Source organism: Batrachochytrium dendrobatidis (genome assembly GCF_000203795.2).
Source record: "Batrachochytrium dendrobatidis JAM81 unplaced genomic scaffold BATDEscaffold_45, whole genome shotgun sequence".
In the NCBI taxonomy this organism is placed as follows: Eukaryota; Fungi; Chytridiomycota; class Chytridiomycetes; order Rhizophydiales; genus Batrachochytrium; species Batrachochytrium dendrobatidis.
In genome coordinates, this window is record NW_006281133.1 from 1 (window position 1) to 12,082 (window position 12,082).

At 39.0% G+C, this 12,082-nt stretch overlaps 4 protein-coding genes across 4 annotated transcripts; 2 read left to right on the forward strand and 2 right to left on the reverse strand.

The window, feature by feature from the left end:
* Nucleotides 1-4,388: 4,388 nt before the first annotated feature.
* Nucleotides 4,389-7,632, forward strand: BATDEDRAFT_28810 (uncharacterized protein; the record flags this gene model as incomplete). Its single annotated transcript, XM_006683200.1, has 7 exons — nucleotides 4,389-4,869; nucleotides 5,042-5,267; nucleotides 5,388-5,661; nucleotides 5,747-5,929; nucleotides 6,047-6,132; nucleotides 6,212-7,310; nucleotides 7,378-7,632. 7 exons carry the CDS (start codon nucleotides 4,389-4,391, stop codon nucleotides 7,630-7,632), a joined length of 2,604 nt encoding a protein of 867 aa, XP_006683263.1.
* Nucleotides 7,633-8,057: 425 nt separating this feature from the next.
* Nucleotides 8,058-8,405, reverse strand: BATDEDRAFT_15048 (uncharacterized protein; the record flags this gene model as incomplete). Its single annotated transcript, XM_006683202.1, has 1 exon — nucleotides 8,058-8,405. The coding sequence occupies one exon, from the start codon at nucleotides 8,403-8,405 to the stop codon at nucleotides 8,058-8,060; it is 348 nt and encodes a 115-aa protein (XP_006683265.1).
* A 355-nt stretch (nucleotides 8,406-8,760) lies between these two features.
* Nucleotides 8,761-10,777, forward strand: BATDEDRAFT_93026 (uncharacterized protein; the record flags this gene model as incomplete). The annotated part of the gene is made up of 9 exons (XM_006683201.1): nucleotides 8,761-8,827; nucleotides 8,978-8,994; nucleotides 9,094-9,156; nucleotides 9,303-9,420; nucleotides 9,511-9,737; nucleotides 9,825-9,909; nucleotides 10,001-10,167; nucleotides 10,239-10,322; nucleotides 10,406-10,777. 9 exons carry the CDS (start codon nucleotides 8,761-8,763, stop codon nucleotides 10,736-10,738), a joined length of 1,161 nt encoding a protein of 386 aa, XP_006683264.1. The 3' UTR covers nucleotides 10,739-10,777.
* Nucleotides 10,778-11,098: 321 nt separating this feature from the next.
* BATDEDRAFT_36313 (uncharacterized protein) lies at nucleotides 11,099-11,752 on the reverse strand (the record flags this gene model as incomplete). Its single annotated transcript, XM_006683203.1, has 2 exons — nucleotides 11,099-11,509; nucleotides 11,573-11,752. 2 exons carry the CDS (start codon nucleotides 11,750-11,752, stop codon nucleotides 11,150-11,152), a joined length of 540 nt encoding a protein of 179 aa, XP_006683266.1. The 3' UTR covers nucleotides 11,099-11,149.
* Nucleotides 11,753-12,082: the final 330 nt, after the last annotated feature.

The following is a 12,082-nucleotide window of genomic DNA, read 5'->3' on the forward strand; positions in this document are numbered from 1 at the left end:
TTACTGCACTAAACTCCATTGTAGTAGCCGAGATGCCAGAGTTGAATTCATCACCGAGCTTTCGTCCCGTGCGACGACCCTTCCTTGTTTGGTACGTCACTCAAATCAGCACGACGCAGCACTGCATGCGCATGATGATGATGACATATGGCTAAAAAAAAGTTTGCGGGGGCAAGACTCTGATGCTGAATTCAAACCTGCATTTGGTAGGAAAAGTTTACAAGAGTTTATAAACAGTTTGGATTGAGCTCGAGACTTGTCTTTACGACTGTATCCACGCACAATGGAACACTAAGAATGAGTATAATAAACAGTCAGTATCTTGAAATCACTCGTGTCAAATTACTCGACAAGATTGAATCACTCACAGTTATCGACAAAAGTGATGAGAACCGAGTAAGAACCGAATGAGAACCGAGTAAGAATCCAGTCAAACAAGTGAACAGTGAAAATAAATCAAAAAATCGTCAACAGTCATCAGTGTCATCACGTGTATTTGAAGTGTTCATTCAACCACTTTTATGTGATCGAGTTTGATTGCTTTTGCTATTCCCATCACCAAACTCAGTGTCGTTTTACAGTTTGTGGTAGGATATTCAATGTAAGGTTTACATTGTGTGCAAGTTCGTGTTGTCATCAAAATGAGATATGCAAGACTTTACATACAATTCAAACTCATGCATAGTATAACGCATCAAGCTCACACATCACTCGTATCGTATTTGATTTTTCAGACAAGCAACTCGACATCAACTGGCATGCATTTATCATTGACAATCTTGGTAAAAAGCGTGGCAGATATATAGTCATGTTTGGCATACAACAGAATTGCTCAAAACCAGCATATCTACACGACTGAATGCAGCTGTTTAATCAGCCGGTTCCATTTTTGAACGGATACTAAACCGACCCTGTAACTGTGTGTCCACGCAATGAGTGTGCAACAGACCGAGTGTCGGTCTGTTTGCTCAAAACATTACCAAAAAACACACCTGCTGTTTTGCAAAAAACGTCAAACACATCAAAAAATAATCCGTTACAATACATGCCATGCAGCATGTTACATATGTCAATAACAAGTTGCTCGATCATATGCAAATGGTTCGTGTCACTGTAGTCATGTTTGTTGACCCAGCCAAATCAACACATTGTATGTCAATACTTTACAATCGATTGGTTGTGCAATATGGTTAATAATGGACGTGCCAATATGCTATGCTTGATCGACAGCAGTTGGACAAGCATTTTCAGCATTTTTGGTAGTCGCAACATCCATGGCAAGTATAAATCTACATAACATCGTGAGAACACAAACGCGTTCATCAGGTCGATTACATCACTGACAATCAAACGGCTTGCGTCTGCAAACGAAACAGCACGCTCAACTGCGTACCTATTTGCAACAAGCTGGACCGTTGCACTATGTAACTGCTATGTTGGTTTGCATATTTGACAAAACTGCATTGTCATCACTCGACAGTGGTTGTCCGCAGGCTTTTCGCGCATACTTTGCCCATATGGCACAATATAATCGACTGGGAGCAATGGTCATATATTGTAAAAGTCGTATAGTTTGTCATGTGCACATGTATAGTTTGTGTTTAGCAGCGATGGTGTGTATAGATTCAAGTCACGATCCACAAGATGTCATACAAGACATTACGAGTGCGGAATGGCATCCATTCAAACCCTGCGTTATCAACATAGCTTATTGTATGACAGCATTGTGCGAGAACGTGCTGGCATATCACATCGACACGTCAAACGCCTGCAAAACAACCAATGACCCATCCAACTGGTAGCCAAAATTCTCCGAGTTGTACCCTGCAATGTGTATGGGCAACCAGGCACATACGGTCGCTTACAGATCATCATTATATATGTGGTTTTGCATAACTCGTATAGCTTGCACAATTTGCACAATTTGCATAACTCGCATAATTCAAACCCACATAGTCATGCTGCAAACCTACAGTCAAGTGCATGGTTGATCAAACTGACCAAACTGATCAAACCGATCAAACTGGACAATCGTATTTTTAGATCGACAAACATTACATCAATAAATGATGTTTTTGTGGCAGTAAAATGTCAGGCGCTGTTTTGATGTGTCAGTCAAATGCAAACCGAGACTCAACAGGCATGAAACTGATCCAGCACCACATACCTAAACCGGTCGTTCAACTGATACCACTACTGCTATCCAGCTAAACACAGTTGATCGTATTTGCGGCAGTGTCCATGCAATTATTAGTTGATGCACCTCCAGATCGTCAACTCAAAAAGCATCAGGTTGCACTAACTGAAACCAACAAACTGTGGGTTTGAACCACTGATCATACAATCGTCTCTGGTGTTGTAACAAACACGCTTGGTATAACTTCATGTCATATACATGCTAGTTGTGATCGTCACGACAACAACAAGTGTGTTGATGATCCTGTTTACCTGCGTCAATATCGATGTCAATATCAATGTTACTGTTGCAGTTACTGTCATTCCAGCCATCGGTATCTACAGAAAACACGGATGCGTAAACCTGTCTCGCCCAACCATTTCATCAATCTCGAAACGGATACACGCATGAATGATGGTCACAATTACCAAAACAGAAACAAACCTGACTATACAAGAGTGTGTTGGATCAATCTTGTTAATAAAATTCATCAAACATCAAGACACAAGATAGTATCAAAATATGTCATACGTATTCAAATATACAATGACCAGTTGATTCATTCGACACAAGTCCAAGTGTTTGTATATTACCGAAACCGGTAATGTGTTGCATTTTCACCAAAAGCTGATGGATATCCAACAATGTCATGATTTGAACATGGTATCCACAACTTCAGATGCGGTATTTTGAACAATCAGCAATCAGCACCAATAACCATGTCTGTAATATAAACATTGACATGAGTGGTCAAGCTGTCATTATACCTGATAGATCCACTTGCAACATATCCAGTCAACAATGACAACAAACACACACGAATCCTGTTGTAGACATCCATCATGACAAACAAGACCTTGATTATGATGCATGTATTTGCAAATCTATCAGTGAGAGTCTTGGCATAATCAATTGACAGTCCATATCAGATTGGAACCAGTTAACTTTTGAACACAGGATTCAGTATTAACCACATGAACAGTTGATCGTATACAATAACGGAAACCATAGACTCGTGTAGTTGACAGATACTTGACAGTGTTGCAATAATACATGCATTGATGCAGTCTGCGACAAGTCAAAAATGAATGAAATCAACGAATGTAAACCTTGTTCAATTACACTGTTAAACTATCAGTTGTATTCACGTAGAATAGAACTCGTGCAGTGATTTTAATTTTGCGTAGTAGTGAATAATAGTCGAGTATTGGTTGTAGTTTGCTATTAAAGATTGAATTTAATGAACATTTTCAATTCAATAAACACAGCATTCATCATATAATGCAATCGAACCATTTTTCCAAATTTTGGCATAGCCATACATTGTACGATCACAGATTCATCCATCACAATCCAGATATTGAGTGCGATTGTTCTAATATTGTCAAACTCATGTTTGTTGTATTTTAAAGTCACCGATACGCCAGTGCTCTAGTTCAAGAAAACAAAGACTGATACAGAAATGCAATCGTTGTTTCCATGTCGATCACCAGAAAAACTAGTAAACTTTGTCAGGGTGTTCAAATGACATTATTGCTCAATAAATTTGGTGTGAATTATCAATGAAACTGACAGTTTATGTATTTTGGCATCCTTGTCTAATGATCCGTGTTAGATGAATATGTCAATTTGATGGGTTTACATTGCATTTGAAAGCTTGTTTATGCTAATGAAACAACTAGATAATATTACAAATGCATTGATATCGACGACACTATTACGCTAGAAACTACTTGATCTGATGTAGTTGATACCTAACCCAACATTCAATAGAAGATTTAAAGTACTCTATATTTAACCGAGTCGATCATAACTATACAAACGAATATTCATTCAGTCGAGTAGATAGGTTGCAATTCATGAAGTGAGGCGGAACCTAAAACGGCTGGATTGTAGATAAGGAACCAAATAGCAGTCTAAGCCATCATACAGACAATTCAACCAATCAAATTTTAAATAGTATTCGTTATGAGCGGAGTCTTGGGCTGAAGTGGTTTCAAGCTCAAAACTCCGCTCATAATGAGAATGGCTTTTAAATCAGCGGATAATGCAAATGCCAAAAACAGTCGACGGTAGTCATATCTCACTGCATTCAAGCATCAATTCAAATACAGTCATCTACCGCCCACAAATACTGATAATAATTGTATTAGATCGAGCATCCGACCTTTCTAATATTTAGTATTACAACTCAATATATTCACGCTCACCCATGTCACTTTCTGCAATGGCCATGGGTACAACCTATCGTGGTCGTACAACTCATAAACAAGTAAATGAAAGGATCAATTCAGTGCTTTCTGATGCAGATCCAATTTCTCCGTCTATCGCTCCAGCTGTAGAACACACCGAATCTCCTTTTGCTGGCATTTCAAACAGTCCAGTTACTACCGATACAAGACTACTTAACCAGCTTGACCATCTAAGCATGCGACCTCATTCATCGAAAATGTCCAGTAAATTGGTGGTTGCAGATCAAGTAGCAAGTCCATATCGTGGCCCACAGTCTAACATGACATTCAATCCGCAACCCACGCAATCAAGCAAATGCAGTAAGCTTAAATTGAAACTGGTTTTGGATCAGACAATGTTTATTGCTGGAGAGCAATTGCAAGGTCAACTGGAAGTCACCTCTCTTTCAAGGAATAACTTGCGGCTTGGAGAAATATCTGTTGAAATTAGAGGCCGTGAGGGTAAGTCAAACTTTTAAAAAGTCGAATCCTGAATATTCAATTCAAGTTGGTTCCTGCTTCACTTATCCAAACCCCCTTTACATCTCAAGCCATGATTTGCAATCATAAAACTCAAATCCAAGCAAGGCTCAAGCAGACTAGCTAATTTAGTTTTATCAATTAACAAGTATAGAAGTTACCGAGAGTAGCACATCGACTCATGCATTTCTTTCATCGCGTATTGTATTACAAGGCGAGCGACTTCCATTAACAGATGCCATACGGGGAACATGTAAAGAAGGATATTGGCAAGCAAACAAGGGTAAAACCGTATTTCCGTTTGCATTTGATCTCCCCACTAATTTGCCTGGCTCATATACTTTTCAATCAATTGCAAGTTTGAAATATACCTTGACTGCGTAAGTAAAAGTGGTCTGCACTTTTAAGCTCATATGCACAAGCAGATTCAAGTTGCTTGAATTTTTAATAGCTCTGTCTTGACCTCAATTCATCCTTGTATTAACATTATTTTTGATTAGTATTGTCCAGTATGAGCTACGCGGGAAAAGAGATACGCTCATCAAATCCACAGATACCATTGTAATTGCAAAAGTCAGTTCATCAGAGCTTGAAAATACGCAAGATCAGAATGGAAAAAGTTTGATGTCAGCAGAAAGCACTCAAAAGCTTAAAGGGTTTTTTAACAATGACGATGGACAGATTAAACTAGAGGCTGCAGTCGAGTCACTTTTTATTCATGCAGGAAGCGATGTCTTTGTTGATGTAGGCATTGAAAACTATAGCAATCGCAAGGTAGGATAATTATATTTTGATTTTTTTCAAATAGATTTACAGTTGTATTAATCCGAAAACTGACTAATGGCTGTTTTGAATATAGGTTCAGGGATTCAAGCTGTCATTGATAAGAAAGCTAGTTTTTAATCTCCACGCAGGAAATATTTTGGAAAATGAAGAGGCCAAAGAGATTTCAGAAACAGTCGTAGAAGTCCACTTCCGTGACAAGGCTTTTTCGTTTGATCCAAATGAGAAGAGATCAAGTCGAGTTCATTTGCATATTCCGGTAATCCAATTGAATATTAGTTGACGAAACAATATTATTCGACTTTATTTCAATATGATACATATTTGTTTAATTTCACTACTCACAAACGTCATCTGATTGTGTTTGTATATTCAGAGCACGGTGTGTACTATTAAAAACACTACAATTGCAGATATAATGTGTTTTATTGTTGTTTCGCTTGAAACAAGCTCATTTTTCAAGTAAGTTTAGTGCATAGTTGCCATGAATCATTTGATATTTGTTACTGATTTTTATTAATATTTCAACTTGATTGGATAGACAAGAAATTTGTGTAAATATTCCCGTGTCAATCTATCACAAGATGTCTGCATCAGAAAATCACACCAGCCTGCATCGTATACAGTCAAAAAATCGAGCAACTAGTCCTTTTGCTCGCAATAGATCTGCCTTTTCCATGTCCCCTTCACAATCACCTACATCTATGCTTTCCAGATCTCCATCTCCAACTTCTCCAAGGATTGAATCTATACTACCATGGAAGTCTTTGGGGAATGCATCGCATGTAAGATCCTTGTCGCCACCACCCTCTGCTTTCCGTGGTCGTGCAACAAATGGAGGTACTCCCCAAACTCGGGTACTTCCTTGGTCAGATGATGAGGATAATGCCGAATTATCTGGTCGCGCTGAATCAACCATGTTTGGACATCGTTTTTTTTCTAGCTCAAAACATAAGATTCAAAAATCAACTTTGCAAGTTCAAATCCCAAAATTAGCTCCAACAACTTTAAAATCTACTGTGCCTACACTACAGCAGTCACTCCAAACCGTGCCAAAACTTCCACCCAAACATTCTGAGCATTTACACGCTCAATCTAATTGTAACTCTGAAATACAACCCATGGTTTCAGTATCAAAGCAGAAAATTGCTCAGTCCATGTCGCCAGTGACTACAAAACAGATTCCACCACCACACACGCCTTCAGTATCTGTGCAGCAAGCAACACCTCGGTCAACCAAAATCGACCCAATTCATACCAGCCCAGAAAATGGTGTTCCAAAATCACACCCTTCTCGTGCACAATCGCCTCGACCATTTCGGCCATTGCCACTATTACCTTCAGTTCCTGTGTTAACACCATTAATTAATCTTGACAACACTAATGTAGCTAGCACATCCATGCTTTCTGTGCTTTACAATGGAATAATGGGTGTTAGGGATGCATTTACGGTTCCGGTTGAAATTCCCCATGAGCATTCTTTGCATCCAACTGCCGTCTCAGCACCAAAAGTGAATCCCAACTCATTGGCAAGTACAACCTCAAGAACACCTCTCTCCACACCAGCTCTTTCAAGCACCGTTAATACGTCTCATAAATTTGAGAATACTGCTCAGCGATCGCTTTCACCAAACTCAAAAGTACTTTACTTTGTTGTTTTTAAATGCACGGTTTATTTTTTATAATAATATTTTTTATTTCTATTAGTTTTTATACCGACAAGGTAAACCGCTACCTCATCCAGAGAAGCACCCACGGAATCCACCAGCACTTTCGGATCTGGATGTTCAATGGAATGATTCGCGTGTTGATTTACTCTGCCAATTAGCTGAAGTACAATCTGTAGACACCTATCCATCGCCCCCAAGTGATACTACAAAAAAATGCCTTTCTTACCAAGACTTTGTTGATGATTTACAAGCTGGTGAGTTGTTTGAATTTAAATCATGGCCAGTGTTTTAAATGTTGGTGTTTTTATAGAAGCACGAGTTTAAGCTATTTGATTGATATAGATTCGGAGCATATTAAAACTTCAACTTGGCGAACCAAATCATATTTGTAGAGTACTTGATTTAAACAAGTCAATTATCGGCCATTCGGAGCGTACTGACAAGCATATGCCATCAACATCAACCTTTTAGTTTGATCAGTAAATTCTTATTCCCATAATGCACATTGAATTCAATTGGAAATGAAAGCAAATCAGTCTAAGATTAAATGATTCTACACAACCATGTTGATATTGAATAAGTTGTATAGATGCGATTTTATCCAACTGCAACCAATTGAAATTGTCGACTGCCAAGAAACAATTGATATTCCTATAAAATGGGCACTTTTATTTCATTTAGTGTTTAAATATTGATCAATCTATATCAACTAAAGGATCATTTCTGCTCACACTCTTTACTTTGAGTTCTCCATCGAGCAAATGTGGTTGAACAATCAAAAACAGGTTTTCCCTGTCGCTCATTAACTTCGTTGTGAACTTTACAAAACCATACACTCAAATCCTTATTAGAATCAACCTGAGGTGGATTTGATTTGATATGTTCTTGTAGATGAGATGCACAGTACCAGCATGGGTAGAAGCGAGCTAAACCATGAATGAACGATCGCATCGTTGTCTTGTCTTCTGGAGTTGGGATTTCAGGATAATATGCAGCCATGGTGTGTAAGAATGTCCATGTAGACGATCCAAGTTCAGATGAATCGGGTGGACAGGGAAAGGGCATATACGGTGTATTTTCTGTAGATTGTTGTGTGATAGTATGCAATGATGCAGAGGCTTCACTGGTAGCTACAGCAATACCAGCGGTAGATTGAGCCAAAGGAGTGGCCATGGGAATCTTTTTACGACGAAGCACTTTAAAGTCAGTGCATACACCACATGATTCAGGTGGTCGATCGACAGACTGGGCAGACTGGGCTGGCATGCTGCAGTTGTGTTTGATCGAGTCGCTTCAATAAAAACTTGCCATGTCAAACAATTCCACAGGAACAAAGCACACTCCCTCAATTCCCTCACAACTCCCTCGTTGTGGTTGAATCCCGAAAATCGTCGTCATCAACTCTCCCATTCAACTGCAAATGGACTGCAGACCAAAGTTGTTGGAGCTGCAGCGACTAGAGGTCAACAAAAGCTGCATTGACTGTGGTAAATAAAACTCGCAATATTCCATCAGATTATATTCTACCAAAGGTCGCATATCTTGCACTACACCACGCCACTTTGGAGAGTATGAATGTAGCATATTTTATAATAACCAACCTATTGAAAATATCTGTTTTATTTTGGATCCTATAGGTGCTCATCATCCCCAGGCATGTAGATATTGTATTAAGTCGGTTTTGTTGAACTGATTCGCCAGATATTTCACAGTTGGTTTGCATGTTAACTCTTGCAACTGCTGGGTTTTATAGTGGGCATCTGTTACCTATGGCATTTTTTTTTGTCTTGAGTGCTCTGGAGTTCATCGTAGTTTGGTATGTCTTTATTTATTCATCCTTGTATCAGCTTGATCAACTAGAGAACTGTCCGCATGATTGTATTGCAAATATACTAGTCGCAATCGACTCTGACTTGGTTCAGACCACAGTTTATTCAAGCCAAACTCACAATGTGTATTTAGGGTGTGCATTTGTCGTTTGTGCGATCGGTCACTATGGATAAATGGTCGGAAGACCAGGCTAAGCGAATGGAAATGGGAGGCAACAAGAATGCCATGGACTTTTTCAGATCCCACCCTCGTAAGCATATGTAGTTTAGTACTGGATTGTCTTGTACATGCTATCGGAGCCTTCTAAATTCCTATTCATTACACGATTCAACACATCTAGATTATAAAGAAGGCATGTCTATTCCACAGAAATACGATAGTGAATTTGCGCGATTCTACAAGGATAAACTGACTTCAGCTGTTGAGGGAAAACCATGGGAAATGCCGCCCATTGGACCAGCACCTACTCCTGCATCACAAAACACGGATGTGCTTTCAGCTTCTGTTTCTCAGCTTTCTCATCTCCCGCCTTCAAGTGACAAGGCTCGTAACGAGCAGTATTTTGCTGTAAGATTGCATTTTATGTGGCTGTCTTCTCTTTAATCTGATTCTGGAACCTACCTTTGTAGCTAATCTGAATATGGGTCGTTGTAGCAAAAAGGACAGGACAACATGAATCGTCCAGAAGGGGTAAATCCTAGTCAAGGAGGACGATTCAGTGGTTTTGGTAACCCCGATTGTAAGTTTTATATCAGAGTTAGATACCAAAAGTTGTATTTATTGGAGCACAGCATTAAATGTGTAGACTGACTATACATGCATTGTGTCAGTTGTCAACCAACCTCAGCAAAATTCTACCCGTGATGCTGGGAACCTACTAGATGATCCAATGCGCACATTGTCCATGGGCTGGAGCTTATTTACATCATATGCGGCTGAAGGAGCAAAACTTGCTGTTGGTGGTGCAGAGCGTGTTGGACAAACTTTAACTGACAATGTAAAATAGCTTTGAAGTTGTAATGATTAAGCTAGATCTGACTTTGAATGTCTTGTTAAACTACGTTACAGGTTATTAAACCTACCGCAGCAGCCATTCGTGATCCTGAGCTATCTAAAAACGTGCAATCTTATGTGTCTGTTATTTCTCAAAAAGTAAACCCTATTAGATGCTTTTTGTTCAAATAATGGATATTTCAACTAAACGCTTGCATGGCTTGCACTTTTATGGAATATAGGTAACGGAAGTGGGCAACACTGGATATAGCATGGCCACTAATTTGGTGAACCAAACTAGTGGATACGAAACAGTTGGTGGATCTCGGGATTCAAAAGATCCAGCATCAACTCAGCATGGATGGGACAACTGGGAGGACACTCATCGTGATCCTCAGTCTGAACATGTATCTACACCCTACACAGATCAACCGCCAACTCAGCCAGCGGCCATTGACTCTGCAAACACTCCATATAAAATTGGATCCACAGTGGATGCACCCCAAGCACATGAAAAGCCTTCTGCTGCAGCCATTACCTCCAAACCATCAGCAGATGAGTGGGAAGACTTTTAAATAAACTAAAAGTGATTGGATTTATCAGGTGTCAGTCTGAATTTACAGCCATATTCGTGTAAGGTGCCTTTATTATACTCGAGTCATTTTCTGCAGGGTTTAGGAATGAATGGTATGGAACTGTATAGTGTAGTTGCAATCTGCACGTTATCATATAAAAGTATAAATCCATACGTAAAAAACATGTTTGAACATTAAACCAACAACTAGTTTTAAACAATGATTTCAAGATATAATGTTGTCCATTAAATTAAATTGGCACCAATTCAACATGAGACTGATTGTTTATTCTGACTCTTATTTAGTACTTTATTTTACATGAATATGACTGCAAAATAAAATATTTATAAACTAAAAACTCGAGATAACCCTGTTCTATTTTACAATGCATAATAAATTTAAACGAATGGTTTAATCAATCAATTTGTATCTCACTCTATCGGCAGCAATCATGAGCAGTTTGGTAGGAGCAGCAGTGGTGATTGTTTCGATGGGTTGATCGGAAAGTGGGTTGGATTCAACGATGCTGGGACAAGTAGATGTATCAGGTTTATCAGCAAGTAGAACCGAGCATCCCAATGGACCTAGATCGCAGTCTGCACAAGAGAGATATCGATCGATAGTATATACTTTAGTGTTTGTAGTAGTATCATGAATAGGTCGAGAAAACCCAATATTTTCAAACTGCATCATGTCTGATACTAGCCAAAAGAAAGGTGAAGCAGTGGCTGAGCAATTATCTGATTTATGAATGCTAGGCATACGAATATTCTATAGTAAAAACAAGAGTTAAGCATGAACCTGACACAGTTATGATGAACTGGTGAGTGGTACCGTTAGATCTTGACCAAGAGTTGGATGAATAGATGTAGGAAAGAGTTTAGACCCTTGCAGTTTACGTAAAATAAAACTCTTGCAACTTGGACAATAGATATTGAAGCAGTTTTTCCCATCTTCAGAGAGGATGCCCAGCTCAGAGCCGGCTTCTACGAAACCAACAATGGACTCGCTCATGTTTGACCAAGAATTTACGACTATCCACGCACAATGAAACACTAAGAATGAGTATAATAAACAGTCAGTATCTTGAAATCACTCGTGTCAAATTACTCGACAAGATTGAATCACTCACAGTTATCGACAAAAGTGATGAGAACCGAGTAAGAACCGAATGAGAACCGAGTAAGAATCCAGTCAAACAAGTGAACAGTGAAAATAAATCAAAAAATCGTCAACAGTCATCAGTGTCATCACGTGTATTTGAAGTGTTCATTCAACCACTTTTATGTGATCGAGTTTGATTGCTTTTGCTATTTCCATCACCAAACTCAGTGTCGTTTTACA